Source organism: Rhineura floridana, chromosome 1 (assembly GCF_030035675.1).
Source record: "Rhineura floridana isolate rRhiFlo1 chromosome 1, rRhiFlo1.hap2, whole genome shotgun sequence".
Classification (NCBI taxonomy): Eukaryota; Metazoa; Chordata; class Lepidosauria; order Squamata; family Rhineuridae; genus Rhineura; species Rhineura floridana.
In genome coordinates, this window is record NC_084480.1 from 274,834,082 (window position 1) to 274,858,416 (window position 24,335).

A 24,335-nucleotide genomic window follows, 5' to 3' on the forward strand; every position below is an offset into this window, starting at 1 on the left:
GAGGAGTACTTGTCCTATGATAGGCTGAAAAAGTGGACTTGGGCCAGGCAGGTAGGCCTTGGCCTGTATTAGGGTTGCCCGGTCAGAAGCATCCCAAAACCTGAGATTTTAGGGGCGGGCCCGACTGATGTCATGGGGCGGGCCCGACTGATGTCACGGGGCGGGCCCAACTGATGTCATTAAGCATGATACATTAAGCATCAATCACAGTTGCTTGGAGCATACAATTAAAAAAAATCTGATTGGAAATTAAGCTAGAAATCTTCGCTAAAAGATGGAGCCTGGGTAGGGAACATTTAATCTAGCCTACTTGCTTTCAGCAAGAAGGTTTAAGTGCCTTCAGACCAGGGCTGTGGAGTCGGAGTTGGAAGCAATTTTGGGTGGAGTCGGAGTCGGTAGAAATGTTCCAACTCCGACTCCGGCTTCAGAATAAATTTTGATTGACAAATTTTTTAAAATATAAATTCATAATGTCAAAGAAGATTCCCATGAAGTCAGCTGTAGTTGAGCATTTCACCATAACTCAAGATGGAAAACATTTTGTGTGTCAGTGTATGACACAGGACCCAGATGAAGACAAATGCTGTGACGCCAAGATCAGTGCATATTCAGGCAGCGATAAAAATGCTCCTATGAGAGCTTCCAATTTAAAAAGACATTTACAGCCCTTTCCAGGGCTGTGGAGTTGGAAGCAATTTTGGGTGGAGTTGGAGTTGGAGTCGGACAGTAGAAAAATAGAGGAGTTAGAGTCAGAATCGTAGGTTTGGCGTACCAACTTCACAGCCCTGCTTCAGGTCAGGCCAGTCACCAGAAGGCCACTGTAGGAAGAAAGGAGCCTAGTGTTGTGGAGATGTTAGATGGGAGCATTCAGGAGTAAAGATGGATGCCCCTGAAGGCTTCAATTCTAAACACACTAACTAAGGGACTAAGCCCCATAGAACTCAACAGGACTTACTTCTGAGTAGATATAGTTTGGATTGCGCTGTTGGTAAAGCTTGACTAGGGATCCTCTGCAAAGGCATCCATATCCAAGCAGGGTTGGCAACCCCCTGCCTGGAACACCCTGCCCTTATCTTTTAATGTGGCTGCTCCAAACTTCTTTACAGATTTGACCCTTCACTTCAGAAATAGGTCTGAGAAATTAGTAACAGTAAGAAGATTCTCTACCCTTTCTGTCTACCCTGTGGGCTGCTATAAACTCACTTTGACAGCCAACCCAATTCCAGTGAATAATAATTGACAGAGAGAAAACATACATGGTTTGGTCTACCTTCAAGGCAGCAGCTTAGGAACAACAACTGCAGCCACATTTCCAAATATGTGAATTCTCTTTTACCACTATTGGGCAAGAAACAAACTACCATGTAACCAACAAGGTGCATCATCAATGGGTTTTAGGGGGTTCAGCTGAACACATGCAACCACTGCTGTTGCTTCTATGGATGTAAGGGAGTGAGGTTAACGGTAAATGAAATGCAAACAGAAAATGAAAAACAAAATACAGTGATGCTTTCTTAAATGCAATACCATATCAAACACAACAAGATTCCTATGAGGAAGGCAGACAACTAGCATCCCACAACCAGTCTGGATTCATAACCAAAAACCAAAACTAAAAAAATCCTTGCAGTCAGTCAGTTAATGCAGAATGCTGCAGCATGATTGCTGACATGAGTGAGATCCTATTAGCACATAATACCTCTGTTCTGAAATCTGCATTGGTTGCTGATTTGCTACCAGGCCAAGTTCAAGCTGTGCTTTCCATGTTATGGGTGCCACATTATTCTGCTCTTATAAGAAATCAGTCCTGTAGGACTTCCGGGAAGTGGTGCTGGCTGGTGGTTGTCTCTGAGGGAGCTCTGCCTCAGAGGAAGCTTTTTTCAGGTTAAAAGTCAGCCAAGAGGAATCTTGGACTGGCTTAAATGTTCTCCAAGGTACAGGAGAACCGATCAGATCTTCCACAAGACTTCGTTGAGCTGTCGGCGGCTGGAATTGATCAGGAAATTCCTGAGATAAGAAGGCAAGCTGATCGGCTGAAGACGGAGTCAGGATTTTCACGCAAGCTGGACTGGAATGAAGCGAAGCGTTTTTTCTTTTCTTAAAAAAAACGTTCTTAACCAGCGAGCCCACTTCTGCCTAAACCTTATCATTTGGCTTAAATTACTGCAATAAAAGGGATTTGTTTATGAATCAGCAATTGAGAAACCTGGGTGAGTCATACTTTTTCTCTTTTAAATATAATTAAGGAAGAAAGAAAATATAAACAACTTATTTACTTTTCTACGACAAAAAGCTGGCTTGAATTTGGACTTTTAAAGTTTAAAAACGGATGAGAGGTAATTATTATATTTTGGACTATTTTTCTCTTTGGACTATTTCTTGTTGGATGAATCCGCTGTTCGTATATGCTACTAATTGTTTAGTCTTGGCAACCAGAATTGTTTTGCATTCTTGGATGCAGATAAGGACTGTGTTGTGCTGGCTGGATTCCAATTACAGGCCTGGAATATTAACTCTTCTTTTTGGTGGAGGGAAAAAAAGAAGAAATAGACTGCCCTTAGGTTCTGAAACAGTGATTAATTTTAGAAATTAAAGGCCTCTTTTTGAAAATGACAACTAAAAAAACAACTAAGGCCCAGGGGCGAAGAGGTTCTATTGATACACAGGAAGAGGATATACCCCCAGAAATGTTTCAAAAAATAATGGAAGGGATTAATGCTATAAAACAGGAAATTAAACAGGAAATGAAAATTGAATTGACAGATATAAAAGACTATATTAAAACACAAGTGGATGAGATTAAAGGGACAATTGGGCAAATAAAGGAGGATGCAAAAAATACTAAAGAAAAGGTACAAACCTTGGAGAATAGAACAGATATACTAAATCTGGAACTAGAAAAAAATTTGGACTATTTAGCTATGACTGAAATGAGAAATAAAGAGCATTGTTTGAGACTCCGTGCAATCCCTGAGGAAACAGGTGAAGACATTAGAGACAAAATTGTTAATGCTTTAGTAAAATTTCTGGACTTGAATGAAGATAGGATGGAATTTGAAATAGACAAAGTTTATAGAATTAACTCCAGATATGCAACAATGAAAAAAATTCCAAGAGATGTGCTTGTTCACTTCGTAAAGAAAACGACCAGAGATATGGTTTTACAGCAACACTTTAAATATACCTTTAAAATTGATGGTAAGGAAATACTGGTGATGAAGGAAATTCCTATTAGACTTTTACGTAAGAGAAAAGAATATGCTTTCCTTACAGAAAAACTTAAGCAATGCAAAATTCAATTTAGGTGGGACGTTCCAGAAGGAGTGATTTTTACATTCAGACAACAGAAATATAGATTGAATACTGTTCAAAAAGCAAGGGACTTCTTGAGAAAAGCTTCAAAAGATATGGAAGAAGATAAACTCAAAGATATGGATACAGTTCCTGGGAAACAAAGTCAACAAGGATACGCAGAGGAGGGGAAGGAAGATGATGGATCAAAAGGAGCATCAGGCAAATTTTAAAATACACGCTTAACGATGGATTACAAATACCTAACTTGGAATATAAATGGAGCCAACACGGCGCAGAAGAGAAAGAAAGTGTTCCATTATTTGAAAAAATTAAAATTGGATATAATTTGTCTACAAGAAACTCATATTCAGAAGAAAGATTCTAAATATTTGATTTGTAAAAATTTGGGTGAAGAATTTATTTCAGCTGGACCAAAAAAAAAAAATGGAGTTGTTCTCTATATTAACCCACAATTGCTTCCTAAATTGGTATTATTGGACGATAGTGGTAGATTTGTGGGGGTTGAAATTACTTTACAAGGTACAAACATTTTGATAGTGGGTATTTATGCCCCCAATGAAGATAAAACAAGGTTTTATACAGGACTTATGGAAAAATTGTCAGAGTTTTCATATGAGCATTGGTGTGTCATGGGTGACTGGAATGGGGTAATCTCACCAAAAATTGATAGGCTTTCTGAAAAAAATATCAAAGAGACACAAGGTAAATTACCGAAGATTTGTTTTGAACTCATGGAACATCTAGAATTGGTGGATACCTGGAGATATATAAATGATAATGCAAAGGAATTTACTTATTTTTCAGAAAGACATAAAACATTTTCGAGGATTGATATGATTTGGATGTTAAAAATTTTAGCGAAGGATATTTTTAAAATGGATATATTACCAAAAACTTTTTCGGACCATAATCCTGTGATATTAACCTTAAAAAAAAAAAATCTTGGATTTAGATGGAGACTAAATGAATCTTTATTACAGAATGATAAAGTAGTACAAGAATGTAAGAAGAAATTAAAGGAGTTCTTTGAATATAATTTACATAAAGGAACAAGTGAAAATATTGTTTGGGATACAAGTAAGGCATTTATGAGGGGATACTTTATTAAATGTAATTCTGAATTAAAAAAAAAGAAACAACAGAAAATGCAATTAATTTTGGAAGAAATAAAACAAAAAGAGGAAGAATTGAAAAAGAATCCAGCTAAAGTTTCTATTGTAAATCAAATTAAAATGTTACAGAAGCAAGTATCAATGTTGACAGTTAGAGAAATTGAAAGGAAATTAAATTTTGCTAAACAAAGGACTTTTGAATTTGCAAATAAACCTGGGAAATGGTTAGCATATAAATTAAGAAAAGAACGTCAAAAAAATATTATTTTAAAGATACAAGAAGGAGATGAGACGCTGACAGACAATGTAAAAATTAAAAAGATTTTTCATCAATATTACTCAACATTGTATAAGTGTCAAGAAATTCCATCTGAAAAAATAGAAGAGTATTTATTTAAACAGAATTTGCCTAAAATTACAGATTTTCAGAGACAAGTTATTAATGGCCCTATTACGTCAAGAGAGATATCTGAAGCTATAAATAAAATTAAATTAGGAAAGGCACCAGGACCAGATGGGCTATCTGCAATGTATTATAAATGTTTGGAGGAAGAACTCCTGCTACCTTTACAGTCTACAATGAATTCTATTTTGCAAGAGGGAAAGATACCGGATAGTTGGAAAAATGCTAATATAACATTAATACCTAAAGAGGACCAAGATTTAACTAAAACAAAAAATTATCGGCCAATATCTCTACTGAACAATGACTATAAAATTTTTACAATGATTTTGGCTGAAAGATTGAAAATAATATTGCAACAATTTATTCAGGAAGATCAATCAGGGTTTTTACCTAAAAGACAATTACGTGACAACGTCAGGAATGTTTTGAATGTGTTGGAATATTTAGAACAACGAAATGATAAACAAGCAGCTCTGATTTTTTTAGATGCTGAAAAAGCATTTGATAATTTGAATTGGAAATTTATGTTCCAGGTTTTGGAGCAAATGGACTTTGGAGACAACTTTATAAAATGGATTAGATCGATTTATACATCACAGAAGGCCCAGATAATTGTTAATGGAGACTTAACGGACTCATGTGAAATACAAAAGGGTACAAGACAGGGATGTCCATTATCTCCCCTTTTATTTATTTTGGTTTTAGAAGTGTTGCTTAGAGATATAAGGCAAGATAAAAGGATTTCGGGATTAAAAATAAAAAAAGAAGAATATAAATTGAGAGCATTTGCTGATGATTTGATAATTGTACTAGAAAACCCTTTGGAAGGAATTCATATACTGATGGACAAATTAAAAGAATTTGGACCTTTAGCAGGATTTAAGATCAACAATCAAAAAACAAAGATGTTGGTGAAAAATTTAACCTTAAGGGAACAGAAAGAGTTAATGGACAAGACAGATTTTACAATAGAAAAAAAGTTGAAATATCTAGGCATCATCATGACAAATAAAAACTCAAAGTTGTTTCACAATAATTACGAAAAATTATGGACAGAGATTAAGAAAGACTTGCTAAGATGGGATAAACTACAACTGTCATTAATGGGTAGAATATCTGTGATAAAAATGAATGTATTACCGAGAATGATGTTTTTGTTTCAAACAATACCTGTAATATCCTCTGATTTACCTTTTAAACAATGGCAAAAAGATATTTCTAAATTTGTATGGCAAGGAAAAAAACCAAGAGTTAAATTTAAATTACTTCAAGACGCTAAAGAAAGAGGAGGACTGGGATTACCAAATTTGAGACTTTATTTTGCTGCCTGCTGTTTAGTCTGGATAAAGGAATGGATCTTATTGAGGAATAAAAGACTATTGGATTTGGAGGGCCACAATCTGAAGTGGGGATGGCATGGATATCTATGGTATGACAAAGTAAAAGTAAATGTAGACTTTAATAATCATTTTATAAGACGTCCTCTGTTGAAAATATGGAATAGATACAAACCAAGGTTTTATTCGAAAATACCATTATGTGTCTCAAGTCAAGAAGCTTTTTATAGAAGAGAAATGTCTGGAAAAGAGAAATGGTTAACTTATCAAGAACTATTAGAAAATGTACATGGAGAATACATAATGAAAGAGAGAGAACAATTGATAAAGGAAGGATATAGTTTTCATTGGTTTGCCTATTTACAATTGTTAGAAAGATATAAAATGGACAAGAAAATGTATGGGTTTGAAATAAATAAATCTGATTTTGAAATAGGTTTGTGTACAAATGATGAAAACATAATTGCAAAAATGTATAAACTTTTATTGAAAATGGATATGGAGGAAGAACAAGTAAAAGAGTGCATGGTAAAGTGGGCAAAAAATTTTGGTCATAACATACAAATGGATCAATGGGAAAATATGTGGAAAAAAGGCTTGAAATTTACATTATGTTATAATCTTAAAGAAAATTTTTATAAAATGATGTACCGTTGGTACATGACTCCAGAAAAGCTGTCAAAAATGTATAGTAATGTCTCTAATGTTTGTTGGAAATGTAAACAACAAGAAGGATCTTTTTATCATATGTGGTGGTCATGTAAAAAGGCGAAATTATTTTGGGCACAGATAGGTAGGAAGATGCAAAAAATTCTAAAGATAAATATTCGGTCAAAACCAGAATTTTTCTTATTGGGTTTTATGGATAAACAAATAGAAAAGAAATATGGAAGAATAATATTATATATGATTACGGCAGCAAGATTATTATATGCACAAAAGTGGAAAATGGAATCAACACCAACAATGGAAGAATGGTTATTGAAATTAATGGACTTAGTAGAAATGGATAAATTGACATGTTTACTTAGAGAAAAATCGACAGATACATTTCTTAAGGAATGGAAACCTCTCTTAGATTTTTTGTTGAAAGATCAAAATAAAATGATGATACTGGGATTTGACGATTAATTAAGACAGCCTATGGAGAAAAGGGACTCTGTATGTATACATTAAGGGACAGGTTTGATGTATATTATATACTTATAGCTGATCTGCGACAAATCGGAAGTCAACTATTTTATTTTCATTTTTTTGTTGATGTATTGTTATGTCTTTTTGACTTTGTTTTGTTTGTTTTTGGAAAAATTTGAATAAAAATTATTAAAAAAAAAAAAAAGAAATCAGTCCTGTAAAGTGGCAGCATTTTGGATACTCTGTTCATAGGGTTTTTGTGGTAAGAGGTATTCAGAGGTGGTTTACCATTGCCTTCCTCTGACTTTGGACACATATCATGCTTTGGACACATAATGAGAGGACATGATTCACTAGAAAAGACAATACAGAAAAACAGAAGGGAGTAGAAAAAGAGGAAGACCAAACAAGAGAAGATTGATTCCATAAAAGAAGCCACAGACCTGAACTTACAAGATCTGAGCAGGGTGGGTCATGACAGATGCTATTGGAGGTCACTAATTCATAGGGTCACCCTAAGTCAAAATTGACTTGAAGGCACATAGAAACAACAAAGTGGCAGCACCTACTCTTTGGAACTCCTTGCCTATTGACATTAGGCAGACACCTCTTTTCAGCACCTGCTAAAATCATTTTTGTTTAGGCAAGCCTATCCACGCATGTAGAAGCTATTGTGTTTTTAAATCTGTTTTTAACTCATTGTTGGTTTTATAATTTGAATGCTTTTAAATACATGTCATTAACTGCTTTTGCCAATAATTTTATTGTTTTAATTCTTTCTGTAAACCGCTTTGAGATTTTTTACAATAAAGCAGTATATAATAATAATAATAAAATTTTATTTATGAGTCGCCTATCTGGCCGAATTAACAGCCACTCTAGGCGACGTACATCAATACAATAAAATACAATATAAAACAATGAGAGCCACAATCAATAATTAGACTAAACACTACAATTCTGATTAATAACAATATTAAAAGCTAACCCGCCCCAGGGATCCCATAGGCCTGCCTGAACAGCCAGGTCTTCAAGGCTCGGCAGAAACCTATCAGGGAGGGGGCATGGCGAAGGTCGAAAGGAAGGGAATTCCAGAGGGTGGGGGCCACAATTGAGAATGCCCTCTCTCTAGTCCGCACCAGCCTCGCTATTTTAACTGGTGGGACTGAGAGAAGGTCTTGTGTGGCTGATCTCGTCAGGCGGCATAATTGGTGATGCTGGAGGCGCTCCTTCAGATAAACTGGGCCAAAACCGTATAGGGCTTTATAGGTCAACACCAACACCTTGAATTGGGCCCGGTAAACAACTGGCAGCCAGTGTAGATCTACTAACACCGGAGTGATATGATCACGGCGACGGCTGTTCTTAATCAATCGTGCCGCCGCATTCTGTATCAGTTATAGTTTCCGGACCGTTTTCAAGGGTAACCCCACATAGAGCGCATTACAGTAGTCTAAGCGGGAGGAGACCAGGGCATGTATCACCCGTGGGAGCAGATGGACAGGAAGGTAGGATTGCAGCCTCCTTATCAGATATAATTGATACCAAGCTGCCCGGCTCACTGCTGAAACCTGAGCCTCCATGGACAGTTGGGAGTCAAGAATGACCCCGAGGCTGCAAACCTGGTCTTTCAGGGGTAATCTTACCCCATTAAACACCAGGTCTATTTCTCCTAACCTTCTCTTGTCTCCCACGAGCAACACCTCGGTCTTATCGGGGTTTAGCTTCAGCCTATTCCTTCCCATCCATCCACTTACGGATTCCAGGCACTTGGACATGGTGTCCACAGCCAACTCTGTTGAGGACTTAAATGAGAGATAGAGCTGAGTGTCATCCGCATATTGGTGGCACTGCAGCCCAAATCTCCTGATGATGGCCCCCAGTGGCTTTACATAGATGTTGAATAGCATGGGGGAGAGGATAGAACCCTGTGGCATTCCACAATTGAGAGGCCAAGGGTCTGAAACCTCATCCCCCATGCCACCCGTTGATGTCTGTCTGAGAGATAGGAACGGAGCCACCGTAAAACAGTGCCTCCTATTCCCAATCCCACCAGGCAATCTAAAAGGATACCGTGGTCGACGGTATCGAAAGCCGCTTAGAGATCGAGGAGGACGAGGAAGGTATATTCTCCCCTATCCAACGCCCTCCTCATATCATCCACCAGGGCGACCAAGGCTGTTTCAGTTCCATGTCCAGTCCTGAAGCCCGATTGGAATGGATCTAGATAATCTGCTTCATCCAAGTGTGTCTGTAACTGTTTGGCCACCACTCGTTCAATCACCTTGCCCAAGAACAGTAAATTAGAGACCAGGCAGAAGTTATTTAACTCTTTGGGATCCAAGGAAGACTTTTTCAAGATGGGGTTTATTACTGCTTCCTTGAGGGCTGATGGCATTACACCCTCTTCCAAGGATGCATTTACCACTGCCTTGATCCCTTCGCTCAGTCTCTCTTTACAGCTCATAATGAGCCATGAAGGGCAAAGATCCAACAGACAGGTGGTTGGCTTCACAGTAGAGAGCACCTTGTCCACGTCCTCAGAGAGAAGAGGCTGAACCCAATCCCACCGGACCGGAATGCAACTGGCCGACTCTTGCTCACTTTCTGTGTCCACGGCGTACGGAATCGTGCTCTTCAGGCGCTCGATTTTATCGGCAAAGTGTTTAGCAAATATGTCACAGGAGGCTTTAGAGTGCTCCATGGGTTCCTGAACAACTGGACCAACCAGGTTTCGGACCACTTGGAACAACCTCCTGGGACAACACTCTGCGGACGCAATATAGGCAGCAAAAAATTCCCTCTTTGTTGCCTTTGTTGCCACCTGGTAGGCAGCTATTCCTGCTTTAACCAGTGTCCGATCGCCTTCAGAACAAGATATCCACCACCGGCTCTCTAGTCGTCTCACCTCCTGTCTCAGACCCCAGAGCTGTGGTGTATACCAGGGTGCTATCTGAGTTCTATTCAGGGGGAGAGGACGTTTCGGAGCCACCCTATTCCACTCCACCACCAGGGTTTCGACCGGGCGCCCTTCAGCCGGCTCCAAAACTCCCAGCGCTTTCAGGAATCCTTTAGGATCCATCAGGCGTCTGGGGCGGACCATCCTAATAAGTCCTTGTCCCCTGCAGAGGGTGTGTGGCATTGAGAGGTCTATATTCACCAGGTAGTGATCTGACCATGACATGGGGTTAGAAAAAACAGTCCCCATTTTCAGAGCACTTCTCTCCCCTCCCAAGACAAACACAAGGTCAAGAGCATGACCGGCTACATGGGTGGGCCCTCTATTGCTAAGGTGCAGCTCCCAGGAAGTCATGGTTTCCATGAAACCCCGAGGGGCTCCAGTGAGGACGGCCTCGGCATGCACGTTGAAGTCCCCCAAAACCAATAGGTCGAGGGAGAGCATCCGTACAGCCGAGACCACCTCGAGCACCTCGGTCAGGGAGTCTGCCTGTTGTAAATAAAATACATAAATAAATTACATAAATATAACTGTTGTAAATAAAATACATAAATAAATTTTGGAGTCACCTCTTTTAAAAATGTTTTTAAAGATGTTTTGTTTTAATATATTTTAAAGTCTGTTTTTATTATTTTTAAAGTGTTTTTAGTGTTTTTGTTTGCTGCCCTAGGATCCTACTGAGAGGAGGGGTGGGATATAAATCAAATAATAAATAAAAATAAATAAATAAACTTCATTCACCCAACCCAAAATTCAGAATCATGCCACTTTAAGCTGTTTTGCAACTGTTTAGACTTGTTTTATGGTTATTGGTTTTTAAAGGGATTTATTTCTTATTGTGAACTGCCTTGGTTTCCAATCACCAACCCTACCTCACAGGGTTTTTGGAAAGACTTCATACACACACAAACACTTGTAAAAATACACCCCATATAATAGTTTATTGTCAAACCAGTTGGTCATTGCAGAACATTTTTTTAAAAATCAGTATTCGTTTCCTACATAATAAAAAATGTGATACCTAGGTAAACCCTGCCTAATTGCATTAAAATAGGACTGGAGAGGGAGGGAAAGATTTACAACACAAACACAATTTTTGTTGTGTTTACTCAAAAGTCCCACTAATTTACAGCACAATCCTAACCATGTCTACTCAAAAGTAAGTTCTAATGAATTCAATGGGGTTTACTCCAGGTACATGGGATTAGCATTGCTTTACTCCCAGAAAAGCAAGTATTGGATTAAATACTTTCATATTGCCAAGGTTTTCAAAGCACTGCCCTCTCCAACAGCCTAGGGTCTGACTCTTGCACACAAAAGAAAAAAAAACCTTTTAAGCCATATTCTTATTTACTCAAACTGAAGATCTCAAAGCCACCATTGCCTGACATTGCAATGAAGTCTAGGCACTGCCTGGGTCAACAAATCACAACCCTGGTTTCACTTATTGGCTACAATCCTGAAAGGGCGGGGTTAGAGCTAGAGCGGCTATACAGTAGGGCCCTGTTTCTCGGCACCCTGCTTTTTGGCATTTTGCTAATATGGCACCAGCAGGGCGATCAGCTGGAGTGGGGTCTGGAGCTCCCCGCTCTCCAGCTCATCTCATCGGAGGGGAAGATCAGCTGTAGAGCGCTACAGCTGATCTCCTCCTCTTCTGGCACGATCAGACTCCTGTGCTCGATGCAGGGTTCACTTTGGGCTGGGCGGAAAGGCCTAGGCCTGTTTGAGGCCTATGAGGGGTTTATTTTGATCTGGGGTCAATCAGGCCCCATCCACAATTAGTTTAGGTGCAAGGCCTTAGGTAGATTGCAGGCAGAGCAGCAGGAGGGAGAAGAAAAAACCTGAGATTATATTGGGGTCAGCTTGAACTGGAATCCATAGGCCCTGGATCCATCTGATCTAGGCCTATTGTCTGGTGTGTGCTGACTTTAGGGTTGCCAGATCTCCAGTTTTCAGCCGGAGTCTTCAGCAAAAGGGGGCCCTCTCCGGCCTCCAGCCATACTCACCTTAAACACATGGCTCTCCAGTCTTCCAGCGGCCCCCTCAGCCATGCATGCGTGATTCATGCATGCATACGCCGAAGGCTCTGGCCGCCAATCAGGAAACCCGAAGTATTGATCGAAAACATTAGCCCTGCCCCTCCTTATTCCTTCCTTCCTTCCCTCCTCCTTCCATGCTGCGTCACTGGCGTCGTGCAGCATGCCACCGCTTGAATTGGAGGAGGAGGATGGTGAGGGACGTGTGTGTGGGACAGGGAGACAAGATAGCGTCGCTCTGTTGCTGAGGCGGGTTCCGCGAAAGAAGGTCGCTTGTCCTCGTCGCCACTGCTGCTGTTGCTGCGGCTACGGCCGGTCGGGAGTTGTAGCGGGGCGAACTCCGGGCGAGTGTGAGGAGGAGTGGCAGCACCTGCAGCCGCAGCCGCCGTAAGGGGTAAGTGAGCCGGTAGAGGGCAGCAGGTAGGCGAGAAGGAGGCCGCCCCTCAGGGAGGGGGCGGATGGGGAGGGGGTAGTGGGCCCCTTCTGCACCTGCGTGCTTGGTCAGGAGGTGGGGGAAGACCCCCCCAAAGCCTTCCAGGTAGGCAGGTAGGCGGGGGCCTGGGCAGTTCTCCTGTTCCCTCGCCGGGCGCTTCAGGTGAACGAGTGGTCTTCCTGGGATGCAGGATGGTGAGAGCTGGCAGGGTCCAGAGGCTGTGAGAGGGGCTGAGCTCTTCTGGCCAGGCAGCCGCCGCAGGGTCGAGCCTGGCCCTTGCTAGGCTGTGGCTCCCGGGGGTGAGGTTGTCTTTCTGTGTTTCTTCCTTCTCTCTCTTTCTCTCTCTCTCATCTTGCTTAGCTCGATTATTTATTGCTGGGGTTTTTTTGTCCCGCTTCTCTGGCCGTTATTATCTCCCACAGCCGCTCAAGTCGGTTAAAGAGAGAGAAAGGGGGGGGTTCTTCTGGCTGACAAGTTTACAAACCAAAAAAAGCAAAGAAGAGGCACGAGAGGAGTGGGGCTTAAAGGCAGAGTGGGGAGACCAGTTTTTCAAGGCTAGAACAAACTGGAGAATTATAAGAGTTTCTTTTCTGTTCAATTCAGGCTGGATCTTTTCCCAGCTAGTGTTCTTTCTTCAATAGCAGTTGGTGACTCCTCTTCCTTCTGGTGATGGATGGGAGTCATAAGATTTAATCTACCTTACAGGGCTGTTGTAAGGTATACGGTACTCTGATGTTTTGGGGTGTTTTTAGTGTTTTGTTTGCCGCCCTGGGCTTCTCCTGGGAGGAAGGGCGGGATATACATTAAAATAATAATATTCCAGAGTACTTTATGTCGCATTGGCCTGCTGTGATCTTTACAGCAGCCCTTATTATTCCTGTTAGTTGGGAGAACTGAGAGAGTTGCTTCCTTAAGGTGCCCTTTATGAGTCTGTGGCAGAGGGGAACAACAACTAGTAATTTACTGGTTTGTGGATCAGTCTCATTTTACTGACTAGGATATTCCAGTTGGAGAAGATAATGTTTGTAGAGTGCTTTGAACAGTCTAACCTCTTTTTAAATAGTAAATGCTTGCCTTAGGAATACAAGCAGTACTAGAAGGTCCCTGCTGTTAAAAATCTCACTCTTGTCCATGGTCTTGATAGAGAGCTCCAAGGAGGCAACTACTAATGGCCCTGTGACTTGGATTTTGGGCACATAATGGGGGTGTACTTTGTAGGGTTATTGTATAGATTACAGTTCTTGCACTGTACAGCAGGTGATTAGGGCTGCTCACAAGGGGAGATGCTTATTTTCTGGAAATATATATTTGTCACACATATATGGTAATAGTAGAATAATTTTTAATTTGTTTTTTTATTATTACTTTTATATCTCACCTTTTATCTAAGAAGTTTGTGGTGGTGTACTTGGTTTTCCCCCTCCTTGCAACAACCCTGTGAGGTAGGTTAGGCTAAAAGTGACTGGTCCAAGGTCACCCAGTGAGCTTCATTGCTGAATGAGGATTGGAAACCTGTTTTCAGAGTCGTAGTGTAACATTGTAAAGACTATACCACACTGGGTCTCCAATGCATGATTATTTGGAGCATAATAAAGTTGTAGAAATCAGTCTTCATTCTTCTTAAAACTAAGATAGCGCTTAGACCTGATGATACGAGTGCAGCCAACAGTCAATCTATGGCCTGGAGAACTTTCTAGTTTACATTTCCAGAAGTCAGCCAAGCGGATGAGGGACAAAACACAACAGCTGATGATCAACTACATCATGCTCAGAGTAGACCCACTGAAACCAATCTACTCAAGTAACAAGTCCATTGAATTCAATGGGTCTTCTCTGAGTATGACATTGAACATCACCCACTTTATGCAAAGATTCTTGCAAACTAAGCAATGTTCCCTGCTTGTAATGTTATCGCAATGTGATCTATCAAAACCTAGAGAATGCGTGTATTTTGGCTTCCATTCAGTGCTTGCTGCTCACTGCCTCCCCTCCCTCCCTCCTTCCTGCCTGGGCCAAGGAGCAGCACCACCACCAGTTGCTTGCCACCACTGTCAGGATCGCTTCAGGATTGGGACCAGAACCCCAGTGCCCTCGCGGCCCTGGTCGGCATGATCCTCCAGCCGTGGCCCTGAGGAGGAGAAGGAGGCACTCCTGCGCCTTGAGGGCCGGCTCCAGGGAGTCTTTGATCCACACGGCCGTCCTCGCAGCACCTGGCCAGCCCAACGGCGCCCTCGAGCTCCAGCGCGTCACCGGCAGCGTCTCAGCCCAGCAGTCAGGTGAGTGAGAGCAGCTGCAGGATCAGAGCCTGATTAATTTGTTGAACTCAATGTAGGGTTATATCCAATGCTAGTCCTGTCCTACTCAGAGTAGATCTATTGGAATTAATGGAGCTAAGTTAGCCAGGTCTATTAATTTCAATGGGTCTACTCTGAGTAGCACTAGCATTGAAAAACCGTTTTATCTATCAGGTAGAATTATGGAGAATGCATTAATCAGGTCTTGCTGTGTTTTATTATGCTATATACAGTGTGTTTATTTTACTTTATTTAAACTTGTTAAACAGCTTGAGAACTTTTGATCAAAAAGTAATGTATAAAAATTGAAAAAATACAGCAATAATTTAGAAAGTTTTGGGGTGTGATCCTTCAGTGCACTTAAGACCTGCAAGCTTCAAAGCTTGTCCTGAGGGCTGGTTGTTCATAAGGAAGACCTGGACAATCCCAAATTCTGCCCCAAAGTGCTACCATCAGAAAGGTAAATGCCACACTTCCCTAAGAGGTTAGCCTGTCTCCCATGTTGCCAGTGTCTCGTTGCCACCAGAAGACTTTCTTTTCCAGTAATCTTTATCATCCTGACTTTTTTTCATATTCTTTTATTTTATTTCAACATTACATCCTGACTCTTTTTTAATGTTTCCATTTTAATGTGCAATTGCTGCCTTTTTGTAAGTTACTGTTTTTTAAAGTTGTTATTATTGATTTTACATGTTTCTTTGTGAGCTGCTTTGGGCCCCTTCATTTGTGGGTATGGATGTGGGGGGAATGTGATATAAATTTCTATGTAAATGCACACGGGTGTCAGAAACCTTGAGCTCTATATCTTTCCTTTCCCTGGTACAGCCAGTGTGAACTGGAAACACAATAAATGCTCTGTGGGGATGTGTAAAATATAAGCAGAACGGGCTCGGATGCTGTGCATGCCCAGAGTCAATTCTTCACTGTGGTGAGTTTTTAAATTATTACTATGATGATGGAACTCTCACCAGGTAGCCTAATCCTATGCATGCTGCCTTCAGCATATTCTTACTACATTTAGTAACACAACCTAAAAACCACATAGCATCCAATTAATCCAACTACCCAGCTTCAATCCTAAACACATTTACTATGTTACATTAAATGCAATGAGATTTGCAAAGTAATCAAAAGTAACTGTGTAATCCTCTATATGTCTGGTCAGAAGTAAGTCTCATTGACTTGAATGGGGCTTTTTGGCAAGTAAGTGAGAGGGCAGCCTAAGGATGCAAGCCTTACTCCACTTGTTTAGGGGTAAGCCCCATTGAATTCAGCAGGACTTACTTCTGAGTTTAGGATTGTGCTGCCAGTCTGCTATCTCCGTCCTGGGCTCCTACTGGGAGAAAGGGCTGGATATAAACCTAATAAATAAAATAAATAAATAAAATCTCCTCTTCCTACACTCTGTCCAGACTGCGACCAGATGTAGACACTGTGGCAACAACAGCAAGCCAGCTTTGCCATACAGCTTGGTAAAGCATTCTGGAGAACTTGAAAGTTTGCTTCCTAGTTTGTGACATTTTGGTTGGTCTTAACAAAGATATTGCTTGGCTGTGGATTTAGGCATTTTTCTTATGAACACTCTCTTCTTCCTGTACAGGTGCTGTTGTGCTGCACATCTGTTGTTTCAGTGCAGCCAGAAGGAGAGAAGCAGAAGAAGAAATATGCAGCATCATTTCAGACTGAATGGTTGCAGAATGATAATTTCAAAGACTGGATCGTAAAAGTAGATGACTCTCTTGCCAGATGTAAGTACTGTAATTCTACTTTCACTGTGAAATACAATGGTGTCAAGGCCATTTGGAGACACAAGCAAAATGGTGCACACATTAGAGCCTCAAGAATGGTGAAGCAGGGTGCTGCCATGACATCTTCTTTGCAAAGAAAAGTACACCAGAAATGCTCCGTGTTGCTGCTATAGAGGTTAGCAGTGTGTATCATGCAGTTATGCACCAGCACAGTTACATGAGCACGGATTGTGGAATAAAACTGATTTCTACAATGATTGAGGACTCTGTTCTTGTTAAAAAACTGCACTGTGGAAGAACCAAGGCAGAGTGCATTGTTGAAAACGGGCTTGGACCAAAATCAATAGAAAATGTTGTGCAGGCACTGGGTGGACGTTCCACTAAAAAAGTTCCTTTTTCAATTGCCACGGATGCCTCTAACAAAGGCAACCGTAAAATGTTTCCTGTGGCTGTGCGTTACTTTGATGATGACCTTGGAGTCCAAGAGAAACTGCTGGACTTCTACGAGTTACCATCAGAGACTGCTGTTGCCATCAGCAATAGCCTTCTGAAGACTGTGACTGATCTGGGATTATCTGCTGAAAATATAGTGGCTTACACAGCAGACAATGCTGCTGTCAATTACGGGGTAAGGAACTCTGTATTCCAGTTCCTAAAGCAACAGAAAAGTTCCATTGTGAAGGCAAACTGTTTTTGCCATGTTCTACACAATGCTGCCAGGCATGGCTGGTTTAACAAGAAGTATGATGTTGCGTATCTGGTTCATAAGGTATACACGGAGTTCTCCAGAAGCACCCTTAAAAATGAGAAACTGAGGGAATGCTTTGATGAGCTAGGCATGCAGTACCATGCAGTAATTAATCATGGAAACACATGGTGGCTCTCTCTTTTCCCAGCTGTTGAGTGGCTACTCCAATTGTGGCCTGCTATAAAATCCTATTTCCTGGAGCTTGGGGAAAAGCAGACCGAAGAGATAATATGGAACTTTATTGGAGACCAGGCAGATGAGGCAACTGTTGACACAACTGAAAAGATTTCTGTCCCAGAATGTTACCTCTACTTTGTTCATCACTACATGCAACTGTTTCATGAGACTATTAGTGTTTTGGAAAGAAAGCACTCAGTAAGTCCACAACTCCACACCTTCATGTGCAGCTTGAGGGAGAAGCTGGTAAATTGTGTGGACAACATATTTTTTGGAGCAAAGGTGCTTTCTGCTCTAAAACACCTCCCTGAATCTCAACATGCATCTTTCACTACAGATGCTCTCCAGATGTACAATCGGGCAATAGCATACCTTGATAAATGGTATGATTTTGAGAACTCACAATTAAAAGACTTCACAGCCTTTGATCTGGACAGAGAGTCAGAGGAGCTAACAGTGGACCATGTTAGTAAAGTGGCTTCAAATCTGGGCATTGAAGTTGATGTTGATGGACTTTTTGATGAACTTTGCCTGGTTACAAAGTTTGTGCCTGAGGTCAGAACATCTGATCTTCCTCTGGATGAGAAATGGGTGAAGTTGCTAAACACCATCAGATCAAGAATTCTGGTGAAGGTTGTCAGAGCAGTGTTTGCCATCCCAGTAAGCAATGCTTTCGTGGAGAGAGTGTTTTTACTCATGGGCAACGCATGGACTGACAACAGGAACCGTATGTTATCTTCCCTTGTCAAAGCAGAGCTTTCTGTCAAATTAAACTTTGGCATGAACTGTGCTGATTTTTTCAAATATGTGAAGGAAGAGCAAAGGTTGCTTAAAGCTTGTGTTTCAAAGGAGAAGTACAAATTCTAAACTCAGCCTTTTTTGTTCTTTAAAACCAGTTCCTACAGTGAAAGCACCTTGTTCATTATTTCTGTTTTTCTTTTATAGACAGTAATACTGTTTGTAATGTTGGAGAACATCCCTTGGATGTCATCCACTTCTCTTTCGTAAGAGAGATAAATGCCTAAATCCAGCTGCTAGTCCCAACCAGAGTAGACCCATTGAATCGATGGGAACTTGGTTAATTGACACCATGTAAATTCCATTGCTTCAGTGGGTCTCTACTCTAGTTGGGACTAGCAATTGGATTATGATTAGCAGTTTGATTGGTGATGTAACCTGCCTTTGTTCTGTAAAAGACAGTGTTAATAAAAAAATTGTTTGTAACCTGGTGCTATTGGTTTTATTTCTCTCTCCTCAATTTTTTACCTTTACCTTAATACTAGAGGTAATTGTATAATTGTGATTGTTCGATTTCTTTGAATAGAGACGGATAGAACAGTAGCCAGCCAACACATAAAGTTGCAGTGCCTTATGGATAACTTTGTGGACGATCCCCAGTCAAGTCTTAGCAACAGCACAATGCTGACAGGCAGTTGCCAACTGCTTGCCTAGAATGCCCTCCCTTGTCCTTAACATGGCTGCAACCATATCTACTCAGAAGTAAGTCCTATTGAGTTCTATGGGGCTTAGTTCCTTAATAAGCATGTTTAGAATTGCTGCCTTCAGGGGCATCCATCTGTGCTCCCATCTAACATCTCTGCAACACTAAGTTCCTTTCTTCCAACAATGGCCTGGCCTGAGAGCACGTAAACCCTTCTTGCCATAAGCAAGTAAGCTAGATTAAATGTTCCCTAAAGGCGTTGAACTGTGACCTGGCAGACCAGGGTTCGAATCCTCACACAGCCATGAAGCTCACTGGGTGACCTTGGGCCAGTCACAGCCTCTCAGTCTCAGAGGAAGGCAATAGTAAACCACCTGTGAATACCGCTTACCATGAAAACCCTATTCGCGATCAAATTGAAGGCAGTCCATTTCCATTTTGCATCCATGCTCCCTAAGCTTGTGAGAAGGAATGACCTTGTCACTTCAGATGGACCTGGGAACACCCTATTTTAGGTAAGATTTCTATTTTAATCTCCAATCAGAGATATTTTTTTTGAATGGTATGCTCCAAGCAACTGTGGTTGATACTTAATGTATCATGCTTAATGACATCACTAGGGCCCGCCCCGTGACATCACTAGGGCCCGCCCCGTGACATCACTAGGGCCCACCCTGTGACATCACTAGGGCCTGCCCCCATTTTCTCAGGTTTTTGGATGGTTCCAACCTGGCAACCCTAGCTGACTTAATAGCTGGAAGTGGTGTTAAGTGTTTGGGCACCAGACTTTTTGTATGGTAGTAATTTGGACGGCACCCAAGAAAGGGGCTGGTGGTAAGAAAGGCTAGAAGCCTGCCCCCTCCCCCACAAAAACGCCTGAAAAGGAGTCTGCCTCACAGGATTCTTCTGAGGAGGAAGAGGGTAAGGCACTAGTATTTGGGCCATCCTGGCAAGGCTAGAGGCCATGGAGAGGGTGGCAGGTAAGAAGCCAGCAAAATATTGCGGCACACATGGATGCCTTGGAAGCTTCAACAAGCAAAGCGGATCCCCCACCCACAGGAGTGACCGCTGTCCAAGAACAACAGAGACATGAGGCAAGACCGCAGAAAGTAAATCTGCCACGGGAACCCCCTGCAGGTAAAAGTCACACATTTACACAACCATGGGGAGTGGTCAGCTTGTAGCCAACCATCCCCATGGGGCCTACACAGACATGACCATTCTCCTGCCTGATGAAGTGAAAGGTATTGGGGAAGGGTCAAAGGCCAGTGGAAGCTGAGGCATTGTCACTTCAGCTGCAAATGGCTCCTAAGGCATCCAGTACAGCCGCACAGATGGGGAATGATGAGACAGTGGCAGGGAAGCAGTCAGTTGGGGTGCAGGCAGAGAAGGAAGTGGCTGAGACTAGGGATGTCTATGTGGAAGTAAGGCATGATTTTTGGTAGATTGGGTTATCACTAGCCTCCTGCTACAAAGGAAAGATACAGAAAGCTGAAGTTGTGGATGTCTTTTCCCTCTTGTTTAGAGAACCAGAGCAAGTGGACAAAAACAAGAGGGAAAAGGAGAAAGATATAAAAAGAAAATAATGGATAGGAACTGGTCATATTGGTTGGCAGGGTTCCTGACTTTAGCAAAGCTTTTGAGAAAGTGCCCCATGATATTCTGAATCGCAAGCTAGCTAAATGTAAGGTGGATGGTACACCTATCAGGTGGATCCACAGTTGGCTACAGAATCATACTGTCAACGGATCATACTTATCAATGGTTCCTTCTCAAACTTAAGGAAAGTAACAAGCGGGGTACCACAGGGCTCAGTCTTGGGCCCAGTGCTCTTCAACATTTCTAGTACTGACTTGGACGAGAACTTGCGAACATCCAATGAAGCTGAATGTTGGAAGATTCAGGATAGAGAAAAGTAAGTACTTCTTCACACAGGAAATAGTTAAACTATGGATTTCACTCCCATAAGAGGCAGTGATGGCCACCAACTTGGATGGCTTTAAAAGAGAATTAGACAAATTCATGGAGGATAAGGCTATCAATGGCTACTAGCCATAATGGCTATACTCTCCCTCTACGGATGGAGGCATTATGCTTCCGAATACCAGTTGCTGGAAACCAAAGGAGGGGAGAGTGCTCTTGTGCTTCGGTCCTGGTTGCAGGCTTCTCAATAGGCACCTGGTTGGCCACTGTGAGAACAGGATGATGGACTAAATGGGGCATTAGCCTTATCTAGCAGGCTCTTCTTATTTTCTTTGTTATGTTATCAATTGTAAGAGGCAGGGCTGAGTCCTAGGATCTTTCATTTCACATCAGTATCTTAAATGTCCCACCCCTTCTGCACAACTGCATCTGGTCTGATTTTTCCATCACCATCAACCTGCCATTGCTTTTTTAAAATGAATCAAAGAGACCATTTCACTTTTGTATGGAAGGAGGTTTAGGATGGACAGCAGAGAATGCAGAGAACAAGGAGCCTTCCCATTGACTGCCCGGAACCATCAAAGACCTTTTCATCAAGATTAGCCACATATGAGCCCCATACACACCCCTAACCTTCTGTAGAACCAACAAACATTTGGAACTCCGGTTCTTCTATTTGAAGATACAGGTAGGAGCTACAGAGAAGCTAAAACATAAAGCTCAAATGCTCCTGGCTAAATTGGATTATTTATTGTTACATTTCTATCCCACCTTTCCACCAAGGAGTTCAAGATCACAGAATCATAGAATCATAGATTAGTAGAGTTGGAAGGGGCCTATAAGGCCATCAAGTCCAACAAGATACTGTATATGCTTTTCCCCTCTCCATTTTATCCTCACAACAACACTATGAAGTGGGTTAGGCTGCGGGATAGCGACTTGTCCAAAGTTACCCAGCGGGCTTCATACCTGACTGGAGATTTGAACTCTGGTTCCCCAGCTTACAGTCCAACACTCTAACCACTACTAGTCCACAGATTAGTAGATTAAACAGTGTTAATTTCATGTGGTAGCATTTGGGGTCCCTTTCTGAAGCCTGAATACTACACCAGAATTTGTTTCCATAATGTAATTCAAATTGCCATGCACTTCTATTGAGGAGAGAGAGCCAGTGTGGCATAATGGTTAGTGTTGGACTATGACCTGGGAGACCAGGGTTCAAATCCCCACATAGCCATGAAGCTCACTGGGTGACCATGGACCAGTCACTGCCTCTCAGCCTCAGAGGAAGGCAATGGTAAACCACCTCTGAATACCGCTTACCATGAAAACCCTATCCATAGGGTTGCCATAATTCAGAATCGACTTGAAGGCACTCCATTTCCATTTTTCTATTGAGGAAGCCTAAGTATGAAGGGTCCTGTGAGTACATTGGTGAAAAAATACTCACAAAATTTGATGTTTGTTTGGCACCAGCCATTTTCATAGCCATGGCGTCTTTAACTCTGCCTGTACAAACCAACTGAGGATTGTTGTAATATATTATTTTACAATGAAATCCAATACACACTTACCTGGGAGTAAGTCCCATTGAACCCGATAGAGCTTATTTCTGAGTAGGCATGTATTGGATTGCAGCTGTAATTACTGGCCTTATTAATTATTTTGATATTTTAAATATTGATTTTATTGTTATTTTGCAGTCCTGGGAATTCTCTAGTTGAAGGGCAGTATAAAAGTGTATTTATTAAACAAAAGAATAATACCAGATATTCAAAGATTCCACATTATTATTATTATTATTATTATTATTATTATTATTATTATTATTTATTGCATTTATATACCGCCCTATAGCCAAAGCTCTCTGGGGGGTTTACAACAATTAAAAACATTAAAAACAAATATACAAATTTAAAAACACATTTTAAAAAGCAATTTAAAAGCACATGCTAAAATGCGTGGGAGAAGAGGAAAGTCTTGACCTGGCGCCAAAAACATAACAGGGTTGGCACCAGGCGCATCTCACCTGGGAGATCATTCCATAATTTGGGGGCCACCACTGAGAAGGCCTTCTCCCTTGTTGCCACCCTCCAAGCTTCCCTTGGAGTAGGCACGGAGGGCCTTTGATCTTGAACGTAATGTACAGGTGGGTACATATCGGGAGAGGCGTTCCATCAGGTATTGTGGTCCTAAGCCGTGTAAGGCTTTATAGGTTAAAACCAGCACCTTGAATTGAGCTCAGAAACATACAGGCAGCCAATGCAAGCGGGCCAGAATCGGTTTTATATGTTTGGACCATCTGGTCCCTGTTGCCAATCTGGCCGCTGCATTTTGCACAAGCTGCAGTTTCCAAACTGTCTCAAAGGCAGCCCCACGTAGAGTGCATTGCAGTAATCTAACTTGGAGGTTACCAGAGAATGGACAACTGAAGCCAGGTTATCCCTGTCCAGATAGGAGCATGGCTGGGCCACCAACCAAAGTTGGTAGAAGGCACTCCATGCCACTGAGGCTACCTGAGCCTTAAGTGACAGAGATGGTTCTAAGAGAACCCCCAACCTACAAACCTGCTCCTTCAGGGGGAGTGCAACCCCATCCAGGACAGGTTGGACATCCACCATCTGGTCAGAAGAACCACCCACTAACAGCATCTCAGTCTTGTCTGGATTGAGCCTCAGTTTATTAGCCCTCATCCAGTCCATTGTCGCAGCCAGGCACTGGTTCAGCACATTGACAGCCTCACCTGATGAAGATGAAAAGGAGAAATAGAGCTGCGTGTCATCATCATACTGATGGCAATGCAGTCCAAAGCTCCGGATGACCACACCCAATGGTTTCATGTAGATGTTGAACATCATGGGGGACAGAACTGACCCCTGCGGAACCCCATACTGGAGAGTCCAAGATGCCGAGCAATGTTCCCCAAGCACCACCTTCTAAAGTTGACCCGCCAAGTAGGAGCGGAACATAACACATCTTATTTCCATTTTTCAAGACAATGAGGCTACTTGTATCAGCATTAGGAACATTTTAAGATTCCTCACTAAATTAAACATTACTCAGATAAACAAGTATTTAAATTTTTTAACAAATTAAATGCTACCTACCAGTTTCTGTATGTTGGGGAACAGAACATTTGTATAACCTGCCCGGATTTTATTGATGGAAGCGGATGAATCATCTGGCACCAGAGCTAGGAACACTGGCAGAATCCCAAAGATATACCTTAAAAAAACTAGATTATAAAATTACATTGAATTACTGTTAGTACC

General features: G+C 41.6%; 1 protein-coding gene across 4 annotated transcripts in view; it reads right to left on the reverse strand.

The window, feature by feature from the left end:
• LOC133372834 (interleukin-7-like) overlaps nucleotides 1–24,335 on the reverse strand; it is a 53,291-nt gene that overhangs the window by 25,230 nt on the left and 3,726 nt on the right. For 3 of the 4 annotated variants that reach the window (XR_009759563.1, XM_061601932.1, XM_061601924.1), the window contains exon 2: nucleotides 24,171–24,298. Coding sequence is in view for 2 of the 4 variants with exons in the window: in XM_061601932.1 (XP_061457916.1) it covers nucleotides 24,171–24,298 (128 nt within the window). In the remaining 2 variants the exon portion in view is untranslated. Of the gene's footprint in view, nucleotides 1–24,166; nucleotides 24,299–24,335 lie in introns of all 4 variants that reach the window. The other variant, XR_009759564.1, reaches the window with a different exon arrangement.